The 25,421-nt window shown below is 36.1% G+C and overlaps 1 protein-coding gene across 50 annotated transcripts in view; it reads left to right on the forward strand.

Moving 5' to 3' along the window:
* TRIP12 (thyroid hormone receptor interactor 12) overlaps positions 1-25,421 on the forward strand; it is a 175,767-nt gene that overhangs the window by 78,473 nt on the left and 71,873 nt on the right. For all 50 annotated transcript variants that reach the window (XM_058299954.1, XM_058299941.1, XM_058299946.1 and 47 more), the window contains 2 exons: positions 19,752-19,857; positions 23,388-23,524. In XM_058299954.1, the coding sequence (XP_058155937.1) occupies positions 19,752-19,857; positions 23,388-23,524 (243 nt within the window). The remainder of the gene's footprint in view (positions 1-19,751; positions 19,858-23,387; positions 23,525-25,421) is intronic.

The raw sequence follows: 25,421 nt of genomic DNA on the forward strand, positions 1-25,421 counted from the left end.
ACTGCTCTGAGTCTTACTGGGTGTCCCTTGTATGTGATGATTTGCTTCTCCCTTGCTGCTCTCAGAATTTTCTCTTTATCTTTGATATTTGACATTCTGATTAGTATGTGTCTTGGAGTAGGTCTATTCAGATTTATTCTCATTGGGGTACTCTGTACTTCTTGGACATGTAAATTCATTTCTATCATGAGAGTTGGGAAATTTTCAACCATTATTTCTTCATACTCTTTATGCCCCTTTTCCCGTCTCTTCTTTTGAAACTCCTATGACATGTATGTTCTTGCGCTTCATGTTATTAAACTCCCTGAGTTCCTATTCAGTTTTGTCCTTTCTTTTCTCTCTTCAGTTTCAGCTCTTCTGTCTTCTCTATCACTTATTCTTTCTTCTATCACTTTGAGTCTGCTGTTGTATGCTTCTTGTTTTATATCTTGCCTTTCTTTCACGAGCCCTGTTATTTTTCTAATCATGTTTTTCAGTTTTTCTTCGTGATTGCTTGGTGTTTTCTTCATATCCTTTGATTTACTTTTTTTCTTTTTGTTAGTCCTTTATTTCTTTAGCCATACTGTCTTTCAACTCATTTAGTTTGGTTTTGGAAAATTATATAAATCTCGTTGATTAGTTGTCTCAAATCCTGTCTCTCATCAGGGGCTTTGATATATTCTTCTGCTTGGTCCGTTTCTTCTGATTTCTTTGTATGGCTTGTAATTCTTTGCTGATGTCTAGGCATCTGATTATGATAGTTATTTTACTCAGATGTTCAATTTTTATCTCATTCAAAAGGGATTTTGTGGCTGGAGGCTATGTGTTACTGCCATTCTTCAATTCTTGGTTCAGCCTTTTCTAGGTCTTTAAGGTTGTCCCTGTTAGTTGCTCAAATCGGGGCCATGGACCCAGTAATTGGTTGCAGTTCCAAGGATACTGGGGAGGGAGGCTGTAAAGGCCAGGAAAATCCTCTTACTACTTTTTTTTCCCCCTTTAAAAAATTTGTTGGAAACTCAGGTGATTGTAGATGCTAATCCCATCTACAAAACATGTCCACAGCAACAACTAGGCCAGCGTTTGACCAAATTGGACACCATAGATTAGCCACATGGACACATAAAATTAACAATCACAGCTGGTATATTTTTATATACATCTGGAAGAAGGGAGGGAGGGAGGGAGGAAGAGATAAAGGAAAAAGGAAAGGGAGGGGAGGGAAAAAAAAGAGAAAAAAACTTATTGAAATATATCACTAATACATAAACATATATAAACAATAAGTGTATAGTAAAAGTTGTGAACTTACAAAACACACATGCATAACGTTATGCAGGGCTCTCATACCTCGCCCTACCATCAACACCTTGCATTGTTGTGTGAGAAATTTATTACAAATTATGAAGAAATATCATCAATCTTACTACTGATCATAGTCCATATCTTATATTTGGTGTATTTTTCTCCCAACCCACCATATTATTATTTTTTAAGTTAATTACATAAGTTGTTTTACTTTAATTACATAAGTTGTGAACTTACAAAACAATTGTACTCACACACATAATTCCCATACAACACCCTTCTATCAACATACCACACTGGTGGAACATTTGTTACAGATTGTGAGATATTATCATCAGACTGTTACCACTAACCATGGCCCATAGAGTATGTCCATTTGGCACACTTTCCACACACTTCCATTATCAGCACAGTACATCTTTAACATAGATGCATAAATATTACAGTATTGCTGTTAACCACAGTCCATAGGTCACTCCAGTTATATTTTTCCCATGTGTCTCCACATTCCCACCACCCTGCAGTAGTGACATATGTCACTCTAGCTCACAAAGGACACTCTTGGCAGCCGTATCATCAGCCACAATTCTCATCCACCGTGGGTTTACTGTGCTATTCAGTCCCTAGATTACTCGCTAACTTTCTTTCAATTGACATTTACATCTCTAGACTTTATCTACCCTTTCCAGCCAACATTCCCATGTGTAAACCAGGTGTTATGCACTATAATGTGTTACCATCGACTCTATACATTTCCACACTTTTACAGTAAGGTTGACTAAAACGTCTACATATGTTAAGCATCAGTAATCCATCTCAGCCTTCCTCTTTATCTCCTTTAGAATCCACCAGCTACCACTATGTCTTGAAGGTGTTTTCCTACATTTTCTTCTAGAAGCTTTATGATTCTTGCTTTTGTATTTAGGTCTTTGATCCAATTTGAGTTAATTTTTTTTATAAGATGTGAGGTAGAGGTCCTCTTTCTTTTGGCTATGGTTATCTAGTTCTCCCATCACCATTTGTTGAATGGACTGTTCTGCCCAAGCTGGGTGGGTTTGATAGGCTTGTCAAAAATCACTTGGTCCGGAGTTGGGGAGAGGCACTCAGTCTCTTGCGCCACCTCAGCTTCCTGGTCTGCTGTGTTTCTTATTGTCTCTCCTTTGTCTCACTTTTTATTGAGTCACCTTGCTGCACCATCACTCATTTGCAGGCCAGCACTCATGCACGGGCCAGTACTCACGCATAGACCAGTTCTCCTGTGCAGGCCAGCACTACTGCACAGACCAGCACTCCACGTGAGCTAGCTCACCATGCAGGTCAGCTTGCCTTTCATCAGGAGGCCCCAGGAATTGAGCTCTGGACCTCCTTTATGGTAGACAAGAGCCCAATTGCTTGAGCCACATTTCTTTCCCAGCGCTTTTCCTTTTTAAAGATGTTTCTGGCTATTTGGGACCCCTTAACCTTCCAAATAAATTTGATAACTGTGTTTTCCATTTGTACAAAAAATGCTTGTGGAAGTTTTATCAGTTTGCATTGAATCTGCATATCAATTTTAGTAAAATTGACATCTTAGTATTTAGTCTTCCAGTTAATGAGCATGAATGTTCTTCCAATTATTTACGTTTCTTTGATTTGTTTCAACAAAGCATTGTAGTTTTCTGAATACAGTGCTTTACATCCTTGATAAACTTTATTCCTAAATATTTGATTCTTTTAGTTGCTCTTGTAAATGGAATTTTTTTCCTGACTTCATCCTCAGATTGCACATTACTAGTATCTTTTTTAAAAAAGATTTTCTCTCTTCCCCACCCCCCCCATTGTCTACTCTGTTCATTTTGTGTGTGTTCTTCTGTGTCTGCTTTGTCTTCTCTTTATTAGTTATTTTTATTTTACCCTCCCCCTCCCCCTGCCTTGCTGTTTTTTGCTGTCTGTGTCCATTTGCTGTGTGATCTTCTGTATCCGTTTCTCTTTTTGCCTTCTCTTCTTGTTTTTCCTCACTAGGATTCACTGGGATTCAATCCTGGGGACCTCTGATGTGGAGAGAGGTTCCCTGTCAATTGTACTGCTTCAGTTCCTGGTTTCTGTTGCACCTCTCCTTGACTCTCCTTTGTCTCTCTTTTGTTGCGTCGTCATCTTGCTGCGTGACTCACTTGCATGGGTACTGGCTAGCTGTGCGGGCACGCTTTTTTTTTTTTTTTTTTTGTGGTTACTGCATGTGTGGAATATCGTTTTCCAGCCTATCACTTTTAATCTGTTGGTATCCTTGGGTCTAAGGTGAGTCTCTTACAGACAGCATATTGATGGCTCATATTTTATTACCCATTCTGCCTGTCTGTGTCTTTTGATTGGGGAGTTTAATTCAGTAGCATCCAATGTTATTACTGTAAAGACAGTTCTTATGTCACCCATTTTGACGTTTGGGTTTTATCTATCATATTTTATTTTCACCACTCTTTTGACCCTTCTAGTTACTTTTATTGATGTAATCTTCATTTCTAGACTCTCTTCCAAGCCTCTCTCCTGTCTTTGCTTTTCAGACTTTAGCACACCCTTCAGTATTTCCTGCAAAGCTGGTCTATTGTTCCAGACTCTCTGTTTCTGTTTATCTGTGGATATTCTAAACTTGCCCTCATTTTTGATAGGCAGTCTTTCCGGATATAAGATTCTTGGCTGAAAGTTTTTCTCTTGCAGTATCTTAAATATATCATACCACTATCTTCTTTCCTCCATAGTTTTTGTCTAGAAATTGGCACTTAATCTTGTTGGCTATCCTTTATATGTTATATGTTGCTGCTCTCAGAATTCTCTTTGTCTTTGGCACTTGACATTCTGATTAGTATGTGTCTTGGAGTTTGTCCTATTCAGATTTATTTGGAAGGGAGTACATTGTGCTTCTTGGACATGGATATCTATGTCCTTCAATAGGCTTGGGAAATTTTCTACCATTATTTCTTCCAATATTCTGTCTGCCCCCTTTCCCCCCTCTTCTCCTTCTGGTACCTATGATATGTATGTTTTCACCTCTCTTGCTGTTGTTTAGTTTCCTGAAACCTTGTTCAATTTTTCCCATCCTTCTCTTCATCTGTTCTTTTGTATGTTCACTTTTGGAGGCCATGTCTTCAAGCTCACCAGTCCTTCTGCCCCCTCAAGTCTGTTATATGCCTCCATTGTATTTTTAAGTTCATTTCTTGCTCCTTTCATTCACATAAGATCTGCTATTTTTCTGTGTATGCTTTCAAATTCTTCTTTGTGCTCATCAAGTGCCGTCTTAATATCCATAATCTCTTTAGCCATCTCATTGAATTTATTCAGGGTTTTTGTTTGCCTTTATGTAATCTGGAGGCTTATCATGTTCCTTTAACTGGGCCATATCTTCCTGTTTCTTGGTATGGATTGTATTTTTTTGGTGTCTTGACATCTGGCTTACTAGATGTATTTATTCTGGATGCAGTTTCTCTCTTTAGGGCTTTCTTGCCCTGACTCCCTGCTGGTTGTGTAGTAAGAGCTGAGGTTGTAGTTGGTGCTGTAAGCTTTGGAGACCAAAGCTGTCCACATTGTCCCAAGAACCGATTAAGTTTCTCCCACCTTTCTCCTCTGCTAGGGGTAGGGACAGAGCCAGAGCTGTGGGTGATAATCCAAGTCCTGCAAACCTAGACTGTTGTTGCCTAGAGAATGGTGAAGCTTCATGCCCCTTCCTTCCATGCCCTGGCCAGGGATGGAGCTACAGTTGTGAGCAGCAGTCTGTGCTGTGTGGGTCCAAAATGACTGCATTTGCCTTGGTAGACTTCTGACTATTCAGTCTGTGCCAAGTGAATGTATTTGAGTTACCCTGAGACACAGGTGCAGGGCCTGCCAGCTTCCTTCATGCCAGAGGTAGGTCTGAAGCCTCAGCTAGGGCTGCAGTCTGATCTGGGTGGAAAGGATCCAGTCCCTATTGTCACTGTGATTTTCAGTCAGCTGGGCTTCCCCTCATGCTAGGGTGGAGTCAAAAATTATTTATTTTTAATTTCTTCCCATTAATTTCCTTGGTCTGTCTGTAGAGGGTGTTTTTCAGCAGTCCTCCCAGTTCAAAGCTTGGTTAGAGTGTGTTCACTGCAACACAGATAGCAGAAATGTGATAGAGGATCCTGCTTGGAGACTAAGAGCCTGGCAATTCAAAGTTTCTTAGAATTCAAAAGTTTTCAGCTTGTGCTGGCAGTCCCCTCCATCATAGGAAATAATTCCAGGCCCTTTTGCCTCTTCAGCAACCAGCCTTGGTCAGGAGACAGGGTGACTGAGAGAGGGTTGGATTTCTTTGGTCCTCTGCTTCTTCCCAAGGCAAACAATGGCACATTCCCTCCCAGCCTGGAAGGGTTCCTGGGATGCAGCAGACCAAATCTGTGGGCCAAAAAACTGAATCCCGCCTTAGGCTATTTCCCTTTCCCTAGTTTATTGTGGAGATGGATCCCTGTGGCTCCCTCTGTCTGTAGCTGCTGGTCTGAGGCCAGAGAATTCAAAATTGTCTGCTTGTAGGGTGAGGGAAGGGCACCCAGCAGCATGTACGCTTGCAGCTTCTCCTCATGGTCTTTCTGTTGAGGTTTTTTCCCTGTGTCCCACTCCCTTCTGGGTGGTGTCCTGCTTTTCCCTGGTGTCTTAAACCCTAGAACATTTTTTCCAGGCTGTATTTGTCTGTCCTCTCGCTATATTTCTAGGAGAGTATTTATAGTTTTTTAACAGTAGTCAATTTTTTTTCAATCTGAGATATTCTTAGATTTATTTTCATGCCTGTATCTGTACTCATCAGTATATAATAATTGATACCACTTTTAGTTTTATGAAGACAGATAAGGAATGCTGCCTTTCTGTTATTACTCAACCATCATATTTTAGTATCCCATATCTTTCTTCATCCTTGTAGCATCAAGGATATTATTACCTAGTATCAGGGTGAAACTAAAGCTAAATTTTCTTTTGTACTAATAACAACATTATTCTAGTTAAGAAATAGAGTTGTTTTGGGGCAAGATCAGAGATCCAATGCTATCATACACTTAACAGACATTAAGTTTTTTTTTTTTTTTAAGATTTATTTTATTTATTTCTCTCCCCTCCCCACCCCCACCCCAGTTGTCTGTTCTCTGTGTCCATTTGCTGCGTGTTCTTCTTTTTGTCTGCTTCCGTTGTTGTCAGCGGCACAGGAATCTGTGTTTCTTTTTGTTGCGTTATCTTGTTGTGTCAGCTCTCCGTGTGTGCGGCACCATTTCTGGGCAGGCTGAACTTTTTCTTTCGCAATGGACGGCTCTCCTTATGGGGCGCACTCCTTGCGCGTGGGGCCCCCCTACGGGGGGGGCACCCCTGCGTGGCATGGCACTCTGTGTGCATCAGCACTGCGCATGGGCCAGCTCCACACGGGTCAAGGAGGCCCGGGGTTTGAACTGCAGACCTCCCATGTGGTAGACGGATGCCCTATCCACTGGGCCAAGTCTGCTTCCCTTAAATTCTTGATGTATGTAAATGCTGAGCTAAATTATTAGAATAATAATAATAATATAAAGGAAATATAAATAATAATATAAATGAAACCTTCACATGTAATATTTTATTGACTTTAAGGCTCTTAAGTCTAAAGATGAATACCTCTTATGTTCCACACTTTGCTTTGGGGTTGTAGGTAAATAAATGGAAAGGAACATTGTGTTCTTAAAGCTTACAGTGAGTGAAAGAACTGTTTGAGAACAATACACGTAAACAAAGACACTAGATGGGGGGATACATAGTTGTATGTGCATTTTTTTGTGCACCAGGAACCTTGAGACATTTTTCTCCCTTTCCTTTCTCCAGAAGGCTTTAGGAAGCCAAATGTCTGTCTCATTAGAATTGGTGATGTCCCTCTTCAATTACATGATTGCTATAATGCTAAAGTGTTTTTGTTTTATTTACCTTGAGAAATCTGAAAAGGATAAATAAGGAAAATAATACAATGCATACCCACAATTTTTTAAAGCATTTTCTTTTTGTAATATTTAATCAGGAAACTCGTTTTTGACCATATTTTTTCCTTTGGAGTCCATAGAAAATTCTGTTTTCACATTCTTATTTTGTTAAGGCCAGAACTTTTTTCTTGAGGTGCCTGAAGTCCTGAGGTACTTGAATCAGTCTATGATAATACCAATTTGGGGTTTGTTACCTGTGTTCAGTTTAACCCTATAATCTAAGGACTTTGGGTTGCTTCTATTTTAGTTGAACTTTAATGAGAATACTAGTAGACACTAAGTAAAATCTTAGGCTTAACTTCATCATAGGGTTATAATGGTCACATTTTTTCAAGTTAGAGTGTAGATATTAGATTTGTTTTTTAAATATGTATTACATCTGTATAAAATCTTTTTAAGTTTAAAGGTACAAATATTGAATTCAGGTTAGTTAGATTGATGTCTTGAAATCAAAAGGAAATAAAAGGCCACATTACAAAGGTCAACCAGCTGGCCATTGGTCTTGCCTATATTTTCTTAACAGTTGTAGTTATTGATGTCAGTTTTCATATCTCCTACTCCCGTACCTGCTTTTAAGTGAAGTAGATCTGAATTTCCAGGGTGCCTGTGTGTGCATGTATGCACACATGGGTCTGTGTGTATATGTGTTTGTCTCCATCGTAGTAGCTGTATGATGGGCCAGGATGAATTTACAGCAAGTTCCATGGGATTCATCCCTCTTTCCGCCTTCTGTCTAACTCACTCAATGAATTCTTCTTTCAATTCTTTATCTTCAGGAAGGTTCCAAGGCCATGTGATAGCAGATTGTACTTGAGTTTCATGTGCTCTACTCTTTCATTACAAGGTCTGTTAACATGCTTTTAAAAGATAACTTGACCCAACCAGTGGCTAATCAGTGGGATTTCCTTGGTTGTAACGGGAGCTGCCAACCATGAAGCCTTGTGAGTACTGATGCAGTTACTCTGCCCTAATAAAAAGCAGTCCACATGTTAACTATTTTTTTTTTGCATATTTTTTATTTTATTTTTTTAAAAAAAGATAGATCACAAAAAAAAGTTACATTAAAAAGTACAAGAGGTTCCCATGTACCCCACACCCCACTCTCCCCCTCTCCTCCCACATCAACAACCTCTTTCATCATTGTGGCTCATTCATTGCATTTGGTGAACACATTTTGGAGCACTGCCGCAATGCATGGATTATGGTTTACATTGTAGTTTACACTCTCCCCCAGTATATTCAGTGGGTTATGGTAGGATGTATAATGTCCAGCATCTGTCCCTGCAATATCATTTAGGACAACTCCAAGTCCTGAAAGTCCAAATGTACGTTAAACCTGCTCTGCACGTGGTCACAACTGACTTGATATTTTAAAACTCAGTTGATATTTATTTTCTTCACTTAAACAAAATCTTTTTGTTTTATTGTCACAATATTGCTTTTCTATTTTCACTGCCACTACTTTAGTTCTAAGTGCTGTTTATTATAGCCTCTGTGGGAACAAGAAAAGGGAACCAACATTTGTTTGGCATTCAGGTATTTTACATATGCATTCACATTTAAGTTGCAAAATAATGGTGCTTTAATAGGTTACTAAGGAAAAAAAAATTTTTTAAGATTTATTTATTTCTCTCCCCTTCCCCACCCCAACCCCGGTTGTCTGTTCTCTGTGTCTATTTGCTGCGTTGTCTTTGTCTGCTTCTGTTGTCAGCGGCATGGAAATCTGTGTTTCTTTTTTTTTGTTGCATCATCTTGTTGTGTCAGTTCTCTGTGTGTGCGGCACCATTCCTGGGCAGGCTACACTTTCTTTAGCGCTGGGCGGCTCTCCTTATGGGGCGCACTCCTTGCCTGTGGGGCTCCCCTACGCAGGGGACACCCCTGCATGGTACGGCACTCCTTGCGCGCATCAGCACTGCACATGGGCCAGCTCCACACGGGTCAAGGAGGCCCGGGATTTGAACCACGGACCTCCCATGTGGTAGATGGACGCCCTAACCGCTGGGCCAAGTCCGCCACCTAGGAAAATTTATTTTAATCTTGTAAATGACAGTGTTAAACTCCCAAGATGGGATATACTGGCTTTGAAGCATTTGCTTTCCTAGCTGTGCCACTTACTTTTTCCTGTTAGTTCTCTGTTGTTTTACTGTTAGACATAATTAGGTAATTTAGAGATGTTAACACTCTAGGGGAGATGAAATTTACTTGATCCTTCTTTACGGGTATTGATCAATAATAATTTTGAATCCAGGGATCCATATCACACTGCTCATTATATACTTGCTTCCTTTCATGTAAGTGAAAAACATTTCAAAACAAAATAATGGGAGTTTTTGCTATATGATTTTAATTTTTACAAATATTTATTGTGCTTACAAGTGCCTGGCAATAGTTTCAAATACTTTACATGGATTATCTCGTTTACTCCTCAACAGCCCTATATAGCAAGTATTATTATTATTTCTGTGTCACAGTGTCAGTGGTCAAGTGATCTCTGCCAGGTCACAGAGCTGAGAAGTCAAAGAGCCAAGAGTCAGTCTCAGGCCTTCTGATTCCAGACAGCAGTCTCAAGAATGGGATGCTTAAGAGTGAGAGATTGGGATGTGCTAAATCTGGAAAGACTCCTTGAAGTCAAGCAGGGAGGGGTGGGTTTTAGGAATGATTAAATGTGACACTTTAGGAAACAGCTTATGTCAGAAGCAATACTACAATAGAATTGGCAGTGCTGGGTAATTTTACAAAGAGATATGGGGTCAAAATGAGGTTCTTAATGATCATCTCTGGGGTTTCAAGTAACAGTATTTTTGGAAAAGAACTGTAATTCTTGTTGGATTTGAGTCATGGCTCTGCCATTTATCATCTGATGACCCTGGTAGATTTTATAACCTTTCCATTGTTAAATGGACATACCAACTATTAGAGGAATAAACAGGTCCATGAGGAGACATGCATAGTGCTTAGTACACAGGATACATCTCAAAAGTTAAGGATGCACAACTGTAATTGAATATTTTAAGGCAGAAAACAATCCGGAGCATATTCAGAGTACCGTTTTAAGGTAAAGGATTGATAAATCCTAGCCATCGATGATTTATGGTAGCTTTCCTTAGATTTTGAAGACTCAGATTTAAAGTTTTGTTATCTCCTTATAGTTTATAATTATGATACCAACCTAATCCCAGTTATCCAATTTGCAAGATCCTAATATTCATTCTTGTGAAAAATAAATGAAGGAATGCATGTGAAAATAGATTTATAAAATTAAAGCACCAGGGTCATGTATTTGAAAGACTTTCATAAGCACCAGGGATTATAGCTTGATTTTTTATTTTTTTCTTTACATCGATCCAGAGGGCAGAATTACATTCAGTGCAATGGGCAGAAGTTCAGAGATGGATTTCTGATTAGTATAAATTTAATTAGTATGATAAATCTATAAATTAAGAAATGGTTAGGCTACTTTGTGAGACAGGGAACATTTCAAATTAGGTAATTTTTTCCCCCTGGATGTCTTGTTTTCTTGCAACTCTAAGAATCTATAAATTGGTAAATTAGAATGTGATATGTTTCCTCAGGTGAAGGCTCATGCTAAGATATGATTGCTCAGTAGAGTTTCAAGATAAAGGAAATGTGTTTGAAAATGTATTAATAATAGCACTACGAAATGCTTTGTGATAAACTATTCCCTTGGCCACATACTACTCTGCAAGATTCAGGATAGGCATGAACATGTTGAAAGCTGTGGGAAGTCTTTTAGTAACTTTTGGTTAACCCAGTATTTCACAAATTTATTTCACTACCTGCTCTTACCTTGTGAGACAACAGTGGTCCATGGAATACACTTTGGGAAATGATATAATGCATTTGGTTAGGGCATTTAAGCAGAAAGACTTTTCCCAGTGTGCTGCTTCAGCCATTGTTAACAGGCTGATGAAAAAGTTCCTAATTAGGAACTAGGGCTGGTATGAGAACTACTGAAACAACTACTTTAGCAATAGACTTCTTAAAGTGCTGCTGTTTGCCAACTGCATCTGATCAAAATAGCTCTGAAGCAAAGGTCACAATATATCAATTGATAGAAGTCTTCAGAGTACCCCAGGAAGGATAGTATTAGGTAACAATTTTTAATATTTTAATAGGAAATTTTTTTAGCTGTGTTGTTTAACCTAAATTAATAGTCTTGTAAATTTATGTAACATAATTTAAAACCAGTAATAAGATGATTTTAAAATATTTTTATAATTAGTTTGTCTTCAAAATACGGTTTGCTAATCTACTTTTTAATGTTAATTTTACATTAAAAATTAATGTAATGTAATTACGTTACATTACAAGTAAGTAAGGTAAAAACTTGACTATTTCCAAATATATTGTCTGGATAGTGGAAGGAGATGGCGTAGAAAAGGAAGAAACACGTTGTGATCAAAATCTGGGTAATTATGGAAACTTATTTATAGACACATTTAAAGGTATTATATTTCCAGTCTGATGTGTCTATTTGTAGATCCAGTTTACTCTCCATTCTTTAAAGTGGACATCATGTGCAAATGATTAATAACATAGTCAGCAGTAGCTACCAGCTTATTTCTAGCTTGAGTTTCCTACTCTGCTACTCTACTTACATTCAGCCTGTGGCCTTTATTAGAACTAGACAAGAACCAGGCAGATGCCGAATTCTGGGAAGGTAATTCTGCTAAGATTAGGGTTCTTTCCATCAGTCTGAGACATGGTCCTTTGAATTTTTAGCATGGAGGGAGGAGCTGAGAGTGAGTTGGATAGTAGAAGATTAAAAATTTTAGACTCTTGGTTTTTCACCTAGTTGGATCTTTTAGGGTCATCCCTGTTGAGTTGAAAAGTTCTATCTTTTAGCCTTGTGAGGTGTTGGGCTGGGAGCTTAAAAGGAAAATACTTGAGTGTTAAGAGTTTTCTATATTATTCAGCAGTTAAAAACCTTACTAGTTCCTATGTAAGCACTTTGAAAAATTGCCAGCTAAGAATCTCATATTTTGGGGGTTTTCAAAAAAAAATACATTAACAATATTTGCTGCCAAATTAATAATAAAAAAAAATTGAATGGAAACAAATATGGTGGACCTCTTTGTTAAGAAAGCTTTTGCTTTATTTTACATCATTTATTATATCATACCATATCATGTATTTTTTAGTACATGTGTCATATATTTTTGAGTACCAGATCAGAATAAGAATTAACTCAGTCAAATTATACTTTACTGAACTTATATATAAGTTAACAAAAATATCTTTTATACTACTGTTCTTTTATAGTGTTGCTTTTTGTACTGCTGTTCTTTTATATTGTTTTATATATATTTCATTTATATATTATGAAATAGTTTTGACAGCTGATTCTAAAATGCTTATTATGAAAGGAAAAATCCAGAAAAGCCCAAAATGTATAAAGATGAAAAATAAAAATCACTTTTAATTCCATCAACAAGAGCTACCTCTTTCTTTGGTGTGTATGCTGCCAGGATTTTCTTTTTTAATACTTATCAATGCTTATTTATATCCCTGTACACAGCTTAATGTTAGAATTGTTTAATTACTATTTAAAAACAAGTCTTTCTGCTGCCACATTGCTCTTTCTCATAGCTTATTATTTTGATATTTATTTCAGTATCTCTATATTATAGGCTTTTATGTCTCTGCTGATTTTCTTTTTCCATTTGAGAACTGTTGCATTCTCCTTACAGAAGATGAATATTTTGCATTGGAATCCTACCCAACCCCTTTTACTTAACAAGCACATCTTTTCATTTTCCAGTCATGATGAGTACTTAATGTTTATATTATCATTTACACTGAGCCATATAGGAACATTTCCTTTTTTACGCACTTTTGTTTTTCTTGTTTTTTATTTTTTATTGTTTTTTCCTTAATATTCTGTGAACTTATTGCTTTGTTCAACTCCAAACTCCTTACTAGTTGTCTAAATCTTTTCTCCAGGTTTCCGCATGTATCAGTTTTATTTTCTTGAAGAAATTAGGCCTCTGCATGGTTGTTCTTTATCCTACTTTTAACCTCATTTTTTCTTCAAGTTTTCTCCTCCGTTCAGTTTCCTCTGTCCATATCCCAATGTTTTGTTTCCTGGTTTACTTTATCATTTTGGTAGAACAGATCTTCTACTTGATAGTTTTAAGAAAAAGTACTTTGGAAATTTAAGGAAGATTTTAGTTTTTGATATTTTGACATTCTGAAAATGTCATACTTCCTTGATAAGTGTTTGACAGAGAGGTTGAAAATAAAGAGTTCAGAGCTGGGAATTATTTTCTTTCCATAAAGGTCCAATACTGGCACCATTCTGGCTTTCCCTGTTTTATATGCACCCTGTTTTTCTAGCAACTTGAACATCTTAGCTTTACCTCCATGTTTTAGAAATGTCATGCATGATATTGCCCACTACTGTGGATTTGTTTTCATTCTGCATCGGGGAGTATGCAGTTCTGGTTTTCCTGAGGTTTCCTGAGGGGTTTCCTGAGAGGTTTCCTGAGAGGTTTCCTGAGAATCAGGAGTTCGTCCCTAAAACCGGAACATTCCTAGGAAAACCATGATGGTTGACCACCTTATTCCTTGTACAAATGTGTTTCTTTTGTCTTTCTGGATCATCTGTTAAGTGACGGTCCTCTTAATAGGATGGTCTTGATCTTCCTATTTTTTTGACTCTTGATTTCCTTTTTCTGTTTTCTTGTAGTTTTCCTCAATTTCATTTTTCAATCTTATTTTTTTTTCATGTTTGCTATGTTATTTTAAATTTTCAAGAGGTTATTCTCATTTCCTTTTTTAAAAATAAAATCCTGTATTTGGTTTATTGGATGTATTTCTTTTTTGAGGACCCTGATAGTGAATTTTCCTTCCAAATTCGCTTTCTCCCAGTTTCTTTGGTTTTGGTTTTTGTCTTTCATATTAGGAACTTTATTCAGATTTCTGGTAATTCTTGGTTGTCTCCTCATACTCAAGTGGCAGTAAGGGGTAAAAATCTCATTTGTCATTTCTGAGCATGTACATGAGGTTTGACAGGTTCACTGTCCAGTGATCTGGTTGAGCTATTTAGTTTGGAAATTGCCTCTATCATTATTTTTCAGATCTTCTTTCTAAGGCTGATAAAATTCCACAGGGAAGAATTTCAAACTCCTGCCTGGAAGTAAAGGTTTAACTCCAAGTGTTCCAGGAGACTGAATGGGAAAAGAGACCTGGGAAAAAGGGGTTGTATATGTTGTGCACTACTTACACTTGATTGTTTAAAGTCCTGACTTTTGTACATTATCCATAATGATTTGTCTACTCCATTTAAAAATGGAGATACATTTACTGTCCTTGCAGAAATAGGACAAAAATCACAAGTAAAATAAAATAACAAGGTGCCTAAAATTCTAAAAAAAATTAGTACTGAAACTTTTATTACTAAGAGAATGTTTGTTTAGCTCAGATCTTCTTTTTCCTTGTATTACATAAAGGAGTTTTGTTTTGCTTTTATTTTGTTTTGGAGATTTTTTTTTTTTTTAATTTATGTAACTCTTTTTCCTTCTCCTCGTCATCTAGTTTGTTTTAGATTGGGGTTCATAAACATTTTCTGTAACAGGCTATATACTTAATATTTTAGGCTTTGCTAACCACATACAATTTGTGTCACACATTCTTTTAAAAAAACGTAAAAAGTATTTTTAGTTTGCAGGCTGTACTAAAATGGACCATCAGCCAGATTTGGTCCACAGTTTGTTGACATCTGCTGTAGACTTAAATTTTTTAATACAGTGATGGCTTTTATAGGTAGGATGTTTTTGGTTGGGTTGAGCTGGTTAAGTGAAGATGGTCCCCAACAGTTAGAAGCCTTGTGAAATATGAGGCAAAAAAAAGGACAGCATTATTGTATAATTTATATATTAACCTCTAAGAAAACCTCTGAATTTCCTTAGTTCATGCTTATCCTTGAAAGAATCATGGGTGGCGAAGAGGACACAGCAATGATTGGAGATGATAGAAATAGTTGGGCCAGTGTGAGTTTCACTCATATAGTGGGAGTGTACAGTAAATAACAGTTCCATCTGGACCATATGGAGAAGGAGTAGGAGATAGCTCCCCAGGGGGTTAAAAAAATAATTAAAAAGTAGGGTGCTCAATGAAGGGTTTTTGGACATTGAACAATAGGTGTCTATTTCATCATCTTTTAATGCCCATTTAAAATGAATGTATAAGTTGCAGAATAAAAATACTCATGTATTTAAATAGAGTATCACTGAATAAAATAGATTGTTCAGCCTAATCCTGTCACCCTGCTTATTTGTCAAGATAGTGCATTCATATTCATGTTGACTTTGATTTCTTATATAAGAGAAAGAATTTTGAAGAAATTGTGAAGTTTACTTCATTATTGTATTACTAGTATAGTTTATCATTTGGGGAGTGTACTTCCATTTTAGGGAAATACAGTATGCATTTTTACATCTATACACTCATATAAAAGATTAGTGTACCTATAACAGATCATGTAAGTATTAAAATAGAATAGAAAACATATGTTTTATATGTGGATTTGTGTCCAGTTGTCTTGCTGCTTTTTAAGTTAACACAATTAAGATTTAAAACATACCTTTCTAGTATTGATAGTGTTCATTTCTTGATAACTTAATTGAGTACGTAAATCTTGTTACTTCTCATTTCTCTTGCAAAATGACAAAATTGGAATCATTTCGCAGTAGTTTAATACAATGAGAAATACTTTTAAAAATTTCAAATAGAAAAGAAAAATAATCATAGATAGGCACTGAAGAGTATTTTAACTACTTTATGTATAAGGGCCAGAAAGTTATATATGTAAGGCATTGTCAGCTCTCAATCTGTTGATTTTTTAAAATCTTTTAAACTACTGTTATATGTAGTTTTAAAAATCCAAGCTTATAATTGAATTCATAAGAGGTTTAATAATTTAAAAAGTCTCAATTTCACAGAAGGACTCATTTTTTAAAAGATGAAGCCCTAAATTTTGAGTTAATCACTTTTTGGTTAGGAAAACTTTTTTTTTAAAAGACACGCCTATAATATGGAAGAAGAAATCACTTAGGATTTTAAGAACAATACTCATTGCCAATTTCACTTGTATCCACAGGAAGAAAGTTTCTAGGAATAAATCTGTAGGGACCAGTACATAAATTCTCATACCAAACACAAAGGCTTTCGAAGAAAGAATACATTGACCTGACCAATGATATTCTGGTTGATGCTCAAAAAGGTATCATTAAAAATAAATGATAAATGCAGTTTTGTTGCATTAGGGACCTGCAAAGAGGTGTGTGTGTTTTAATTTGTTCTTGGTAGGTTGTAGGTTTCTGTATACCGTATTCTCTCTCTTACTGAAATATTCCTTGCTTGACCAGTAATATGCAAAGAAACACATTTGAGTACTGCAAAAATACTGAATTTTTGTATGGAGAGTTTTAAACTTTTCTAAATGACCTAGTAAAGCAAAACTTTAGCACTTTGCCAGAAGCATATTGAAAATGTAATAGTCTCTGCTGTTCTTCAGAATAAGCTTAGAATAAACTGGTATACTCACCTTTAAGCAAGTCAGTTAATATTTTTGCATCTGAAAAATCAGAATTATTATAACTTCCTATCTCCAAAATTGTGGGAAGTATCTGAATATGCTTTTGAAAAATTAAAATAGCTGGTTTAAAATTGTGGAGATAGTATATTCCAGCAGTCTTTGCTGAATGGTCAAAAGAAGGTTACACTATCTCCATATTCGAACAAGTATTGACTAAACTGCTTTAGCTCAAACCTTCCTTTTTGTAAAAATGTTTGACATTTTTGGTTTTGTGAAAATGTTTGACTTTTGGAAGAATCAGTCATCAAAGGAAATTACATAGTGATTTCAGGGTTTGACTTGGTTTGTTCAGAAAAGGCAAGAAGTTACTACTTGACTGGATTGCTCTTTACCAATATTTAGAGCAGTTATTTATTAAAGCTAATTGTCTCTAATCCTGGTCTCAGTTGATGTTACAAATATACCAATATGTCTTTTCCACTTGAGACCATTATACATAGCAACCTCTTTACCATGGAATTGTCTTTCAGACAACAAAACATTTGGGGTTATCTCTCCTGGTTTATCAGACTAGATGGGAGTTGTGACAAATCAGCCCAAAAGTCATTTTGAATTGTGGTATGATTATGAAATCAGGTATAAATATTTTTCTATCTGTTCATTGTCTTGGGTCTCCTCTGCCCTGTTTTTGATCATTTACTACCATCATCTTGGAGTTTAACACTAAGAGTGGATCATGAGTTGCCAGGGACCTGAAGGTCCTGAAGGAGATGGGGGCAAGGGGAGGGTACAAGGGAACTTTTTAGAGTGATGGAGATGTTATATTTGTCTTGATTGTGGTGGTGTTTACATGGGTGAATACACTGTCAAAACTCATTTGATTATATACTTTAATTGAGTACATATTATCATGTAATTATACTTGAATAAAATTGTTTGAAAGCAAGTTTAATACCAAAGTCTGTTGCAGGGCATGAACAGTAAAAGTATGAAGAAGTTTGATTAAAACGTATGCTATCACCTCAAACCAGTTGACTATAGCTGTAGCCCACAGGACATTTAAAGTTGAATGCTTTATTTTGAATGTTGCTAAATAAATGTAACATTTTGAGCTCTGATCCATTACTCTAGCATGGTATGTAGAAAGACACTCTAGTATTGCATGAACTAAGTAAAATATGAGTTGACAATACAACAAGGGTTTTAAAGTGCTTTATTATAAGTGAAAGCACTTTGGTTTTTTTTGAGTATTTTAATGTGTAAGGCAGTTGTGGATGTTTTTTCCTTTCCAAATGGTACTTTTTGTTTGTTTGTTTTCATTTAACCACACAATTCAGATAAGTAATATAAGTGTAGTTTAATATTTTCTGGGAAAAAATTTTAATATTAAAAAAAGTGTCACTAATTACCTGAGCATATCAGGCTAACTGTTGATCTGCTTACATGTCCCTGTCAGTCTCCCAGTTGTGGTGTCAAAGTTAAGAAAAAATAACTTAGATTATCAGGCATAGATTTGTGATCATATCAAGTAATTCTGGCAATTTGCTATATATAAAATCAACCTAAAAATAAAATTGAAGTTTAAAAAAACCCTTAACCCAATCTTCTGTCCTTACTTAAAGTGCTATTCTTTGGTCTGTTTATGTCAGTTTGAGGTGTCTAGGCTTTTAAATAAAAGATTAAAGAAAATGTCTTGAAAGGTATGGTTTAGAATTCTAAATGGTGATGTTTGTCTAAATGTATGTTTTGTCCTTATGGCTTCTATTTTGTGTTCTCAAAGATTCTTGAATAACTTGCTTTTTTACTTAGCCATTTTCATTATATATGGTAAAATGTCATCTCAAATGGAGTGGACTGAAGTTTTAAATGAATCTAAAAGGTCAAGAAGATGTTTAGCATATCATTCTCTCCTTTATACCACCTCTTTCCCTAGATCTTTAGTGATGTTTCTATCAAAATCAAAAGAATGAAGAATTGCCTTTTCTTTCTACTTTAAAGCAATGAAATGGCCAAAAATTAAATTTCTCGAAAAAAGCAAGTGACTTGAGGAATTGTTTATTGTATTATTGGTCTATGAATAAGTTGAACTCTATTTAAAATGACAAATAGTTTTCATAAAAATACGATTATTGACTGTGAAGAGATGTCACTACTGTAGTTTTTTGTTTAGATAAAATACAATGTCCAGCATGTTGTCATGTATGATAACATTATTAGGGGAGGTAAACCTTATTGAGGTAAGATGGCTTACCCCTTCATAAGATAGTAAGCTTTACTAATTTTTTAGAATGTTATCCCTCAGATATTTGTTATTCTAGAATAACATGTAAAGTGTCATTGATTGCCTCCCCTTGCCTCCTAGTTACTCAGGATTCTGTAAATTGGATTATCCAGGAACTGTCATTTCAAGTGTATGTTTTTAGTAATGACATGGGTTAAAGAAAAGAAAGCATTTTGTTCTCATAACCTTATTGAAGAGCCTTACATAAATGAGGTAAAATGGGACAATATAAGGACAATGTAATAAAGCGCTAAATAAAATTTGGTGAAATCTTGAAGTATGTAGTATGTGTGTGCATGTGCCAACTCTTGATTTTGGTTAGTGAAGAAGAGCAGCAGAGGAGATGAGAACATAGTAAGTACTTTCTGAGGGAATGGTTTGAGAGAGCAGGGACTGTTCATCGTGTGGGATAGTTTGAATCTGTATACATTGGGCCATTGAAAAGATTGATCCTTAACTATGAGTGCCAAGTACCATATTAACTTTCCTATTATAGGCTAGGTAAAGTCATACTATGGGAGTAAATTTAGTATACTGCTAGAGAGGCTGTGGGAAGATGCTGTGAACTTTCAAACAAGATGATCTGAAGAATTTAATTTATAATTTATCATAACTACCCTTTTAAAATTTTTACTTCTCTGTTTTCTGTGTGTAGGTTTAAGAAAATCAACCAAGAAGCGCAGTGAGTCCCCACCTGCTGAGCTCCCCAGTTTAAGGCGGAGCACACGCCAAAAGACCACGGGCTCCTGTGCTAGTACCAGGTAATAACTTGAGTTTTTTTTAAGATTATGGTGAATTCACTATGTTCTGTTGCTCTAGTGTTTTTGACTTTCATCAAAAATCCTTAATCCTTGAAGTTTTTAACAAATTATTAAACCAAAATAACCTTTTACTTGACTATTGAATAAAGACATTCATTTGAACTAGTATTACTATGTTTGAATTCTTCCCCAGTTTTTATTGACATGGTTTTACTACCTTCTGCCTTTTGCTACCTTGTCTTCACAGAGCCATTGCCAATAGTTGAACATTTAGGTTGTTTTCAAAGTTATATCCTGCCATGTAACTGAGAAATTTGAGTTATTTTTAAAGGTGGCTAAGTTTCCCAGTAGTGGGATTAATGGATCAAATGGGATGGCTGTTTTAATGACGGTAATATTGCCTAATTAGTTTCTAAAAGTATTGACTCCAGTTATTGAGTTTAATGGATGAGGGAAAGTGAATGGTACTTGTCATTTTGTATTATTATATGTACCCTTCAAGGAAAAGTGTAGGTATTGTGTGTGTTCTTTCACATCTCCAGTTCATATTTTTCCCGATTGCTCTTCGAAATCATTTTCAGAGTCAGCTGTCTTGGATGTGACATAGTAGTTCATGCACTTTTATTAAATGATTGAAAATGTTTACTGTTTTAGTTCTCAGCACCTAAAACAAATCCTGTGCAGTGGGTTGGCTTTATAACAGGAATTTATTGGCTTTCGTTTTCAGATGCTAGAAGGCTTGCTTTCTCCCAGGGTCAGTAGCTTCACTGGCTGGCGAGCTTTAGAATTCTTTGGCTTTACTTTCACACGACAACATGGCAACATCTTCTTCCTCTTCCAGTTTCTGTTGACTTCTAGCTTCTTCCTTCTCCCGAGGCTTCTCTTTCTGTGGCCTTTTCTATAAGGGCTCCAGGAGTGGACTTGAGACCCATCAAAAGGTCCTATTTATAATGGGTTCACACCCACAGCATGGTTTAAGATTAAGAACATTTTTCTGGGGTATATAACTTCAAGCCACCACATTAGCTTATAGTTAAAAAAATATTTTTCTCAAATTTTCAGTCTTGATATGTTTAGGTGCCCCTCTTCCCTTTTTTTTTAGCTTTTTATTTTGTAATAATTTAAAATTTACAGGACAGTTGCCGGTACAACACAAAACCGGTATGGAGAACTCCAGCTACCCCATACTGAGATCCGTTGCTTTTAACATATCATTCTATCCATTCATCCATCCATCCTTCTGCCTATATTTTCTAAACATTTGAGAGTAGATTGTATAATTTATTCTCCATGATCACTTAACGCTTCTGTGTGCATTTCATAAGAACAAGGATATGGGGCTCAAGTGCTCTTCTGTTACTAATTATTCAGCAGTCATATCTGTATTCTCTTTTATATGTAGTTTGTTTCCTCTACTAAATATATTAAAATACAGTAATAGGGGAATGATCATAGTTGGTCTTTTCCCTGCTATTGCCTCAGGTAAGTAGAAAAATTTTAGCACTTTGGTTCTTTAAGGTAATTTGCTTTGACTACTCTTAGTGGTGGCACGTAGTGACATAAGGAAAAAGGATGATTTGTTGCTGTTAAGTCAGAAGAAAAGTACCCTTGACACTGTAATCCCTCCATTTTCACTTGTTCTCGAATTCTTTAGATTCTGTAATATCTGGAGTTAGTACCTCTGATTGCTTTTGTCTTTTCTTAACAAAAATTTTTTTTGAGGTGCTGGGGCTAGGGATTGAACCTCATATGTGGGAAGTTGGCACTCAATCACAGAGCCAAATTGGCTCACCTGAGTTGTTTTTTTTTTGTTTGCTTGTTGTTCATTTTGTTTTGTTTTGTTTTTAGGAGGCACTGGGAATGAACCCGGGACCTCCAATGTGAGAAGCAGGTGCTTAGTTGCTTGAGCCACTTGAGCTACATCCACTCCCCAATACTTTAAAAAAAAAATACGTTTTTATTACAGAAGTTGTGAACTTTCAAAAAATCATGTACATGTGTAGAATTCCCATACAACAACCTTTCACCAACACTCTATCTTAGCAATACTTTTTATGAAATTCTTTGCTTCTTCAGAGCTTTTGTCCTTTATTGGACTGAATTCAATATGGTTAAAAATGAATTTTAATTTGTATGCAAAATCAGGTAATCTAGTGTTATAATTATCTTTTCCTGACTTTCTCTACAGCCTTCTTTCTTTCTATTCATAACCCCTGTGTTAGGGCATGTGAAATTATAGTGTACTTGGTCATACTGTGCACAAGCTATCTAGCTACTTGCCTGAAATGCTTTTCATCTCAAATTTCTCCTGAACCAGTTGAAATCCTCTTAAATGTAGTGCCTTTGGAGACAACTCGTGTCATTGTCTCTCTTCAGGCTAACACTCCTTGAGGGCACCAACCGTATGAATCCTAAGTGTTTAACACTGTCACATGGCTTGTGCAAAGTAAATGTTAAAGGAATGGATTAATTTGAATCCCACTAATATGTAGCTTGGTAAATTGGGTTTGCAGTGAGTCGTTTCTCTATGAGGGAAAGATTGGCTAAACAAATCCCTGTTTAGGGAAGATTTTTCACCAGTAGAATAAACTCTTCTAGTATTCCAGGTGATTCAGAACCCTTCTTTACTTCTTTATTCTTTAAAAGTCTTTACTACTCAGTATCTGTAATTCTGTTGTTTGATTTTAGTTTAAACCATTTTTTTTTTTTAACTCCTGAAATAAGACCTCCCTCTCCTGAAATTATTTTGGTAGTAATGTTTTCTGCATTTCCTAAGTGAGCCTGGGGAGTTACTGTTTGAAAACTCAAGTTGGAATAATTTGCAGCGAGAGGGGCGGTGCAGGGGGGGTTGTGTTGTGTCTTTTGTTCCCACCTCTAATTTGCTTACTAATTTTTCTCTACTAAAATAGAGAAAAGTTCATCATCACTAAAATGTAATTTGCTTAATGAGAAACAAGTAATCATTTTAAATGCATCTTATTCCGTGCCTTGATTCTAAACAAATGTTTTCTAAATGTTGTCTGTATTTTTTTTAATAAATATTCATTATTTTGCAGGATAGAGTTTTTGTCTTTTATTAGGGTAAATTTTTTTAGGTAATCTGGAACTTAAGTAATGGGGATTTCCCCCCCCCCCCCCATCTCCTTTGTCCCTCCCCTGTTCCCATTGTCCACTGTCAATTGGAAAGTCTGTGTATGTTGATCCACTATTTACCGTGAAAGTTGTATTTTAAGTGAATTGAATTTTCTCTGCAGGAGGAGTCACTTTTCAATTTAGTTAAAAATCATTTCTGTCTGTAGGGATGACAACAGCTCCTAGTAGCTCAAAAGCTTGAATTGTGAATGTGACGTAACTTGGAGGAATTTTAAATATACAAAGTCTTGGCTGTTACGCATAGTGATTTTCTGTAACAATTTTTAGTTTAAAAAAGAAGAAACTGGCTTTGTGTTTCATGAATTTGAGCTTTGTGCTGTCTATACATTGGTCCTGGTTCACTGGTTGCTGCCTATGATGACATTTTTCTGTTGCAGTCGGCGAGGCTCTGGCCTGGGCAAAAGAGGAGCAGCTGAAGCTCGTCGACAGGAGAAAATGGCAGACCCTGAAAGCAACCAGGAGTCAGTCAACTCTTCAGCTGCACGTACAGATGAAACTCCCCAAGGAGCTGCAGGTAAATGGGCACTTGTTAGCCTTCAAATGCATTTTTTTATTTTACAGATTTATTTAGAGATAAATTACCTTTTACAAATGTCAAAAAAAATGGAAGGGAGGGGACAAATATTTTAGTTGTGTTACCATCAAAATAAAGTTTTTTTTTCTGTTTGCTTGATTTTTGCTTCACTTTACAGGTCAGTATTTTGATTAGTTGAATTGGTTTGCTATTGACTTCTTCCTTGTCCAAATCCAAATATATGTTCAGAGGGCTTTTAGGAGGGGTTAGGTCCCTTTTTGTTTAAGGTTCTAATATATTTACTTGTGTACATAATAGTTGCTCTTTGGTATTTTGAAAAAAATTTAAATTTATAACAACATTGTAAGGGTATGGTTTAAATTGGCTCATTCATGTGTACATTTTAATTTAGAATTTTGTAGTTTCCAAAAAATAATTATTTTAGTGTGAAGCCAAGTAATCTTTAAGAATTTAAGTATTTATATTTTTATGAGTGACTGTTTACTTTACTTGGTATCTGAGCATAGCAGCAATTAAGGCTTTCCCCCTTCATCTTTAAATATGTGTCTTTTGGCAGCACTGTAACAAGACTGATAATTCAATGGTTAATTGTGGCCAGCAAATTTGGAAATGTAGTTTGTCACTGACATTTCTCTCTAAAATTAACAGGTATAAAGCATTATAATCTGTCATTACAAACATGCTATGCATTCCTTCATTTAAGATGATATGCATAGGTTTTGATTATAAGCATATATGTTCTTACTTTCGAACAAAGCTCTTTCATGTACTGTTAACTATTATTAGAATATGTGCTAATTTTCCTTAACATCTGTGGCGAAGGTATGTCTCATTTTCCATTAAGGTTCTGGTTTGCCTCCTACTGTCGAGGTTTTCCTCCTGTTGTCTCAACATCCAGTCTGGCTTAGCATTTTTCCTATCCCTGTTTCCCAATTTTGTATGATTAAGTGCACAGTGAACCTTCAGCAACTTTATGAGAGACTTTTTTGAGGAAGCACCTTTTTCCTAGAACAGTTTTTCTGACAGGTTACATGGTAGGTTTTTGGAAAAATGCAGTAATTACATGTGCAGCCTATTGAAGCTGTTTCTGACACACAACTTATCCTTCCCAGTGTTACACATTCCTTTCTACTAGTCTTTTAATGTTTATTTTATGTCTGAATATGAACGTAGAGCAATTCCAAAGTGTATGACAGAAAAGGAGCTGCTGAAGGGAGCTACTTTATACAAAGTAGACTCATTACAGTAATTGTAGAAAGGGAGCTGCTGAAGGGAGCTACTTTACACAAAGTAGACTCATTACAGTAATTGTAACAGCTAATTTTTATAGAGTGTACACTATTGCAGAAAAGGTAGTAAGCACTTTACATATTTTCTCATTTAATATTCAAAACGTGTGCTGAGGTGTGAGTGCTGTTACCGCTATTTTATCAATGAGGAAAACTGAGACATAATTGTTTAAACTTGCCCAAGGTTACCAGCTAGGATGTAAGACTCTCAAGTCCATATCTTAGAAACCAGGTGTACATTTATAATAGTTCTGCCATTCTACTTCCCTCAGTTAGAAGGGGGTTTGTTTTATTCATTTTGATGTCATTGGTGACCAGGATGCAGGGATGGGGTGTAAAACTTTGTTCATTGGATCATTAACCTAAGAGGCTAAAAGCTTCAGGTGATCAGGCTCAGAAGTCTGGCCTTAGCCCTGCTTTTATAAACCTCTCATGTGTTTCATTTTCATTCATATTTTGAAAACCCCTGTGATAAAGGTATTTTCCAAATTTAAACACATTATAGCTGGTTAGAAAAGATAGATTGGTTCATGTTTATTGGTTTTAGGAACAGCCCTGGCTTTGTTATATTTTGGGAGATGAATCCC

The sequence above is a fragment of the Dasypus novemcinctus genome, chromosome 7 (assembly GCF_030445035.2).
Source record: "Dasypus novemcinctus isolate mDasNov1 chromosome 7, mDasNov1.1.hap2, whole genome shotgun sequence".
NCBI lineage: Eukaryota > Metazoa > Chordata > Mammalia > Cingulata > Dasypodidae > Dasypus > Dasypus novemcinctus.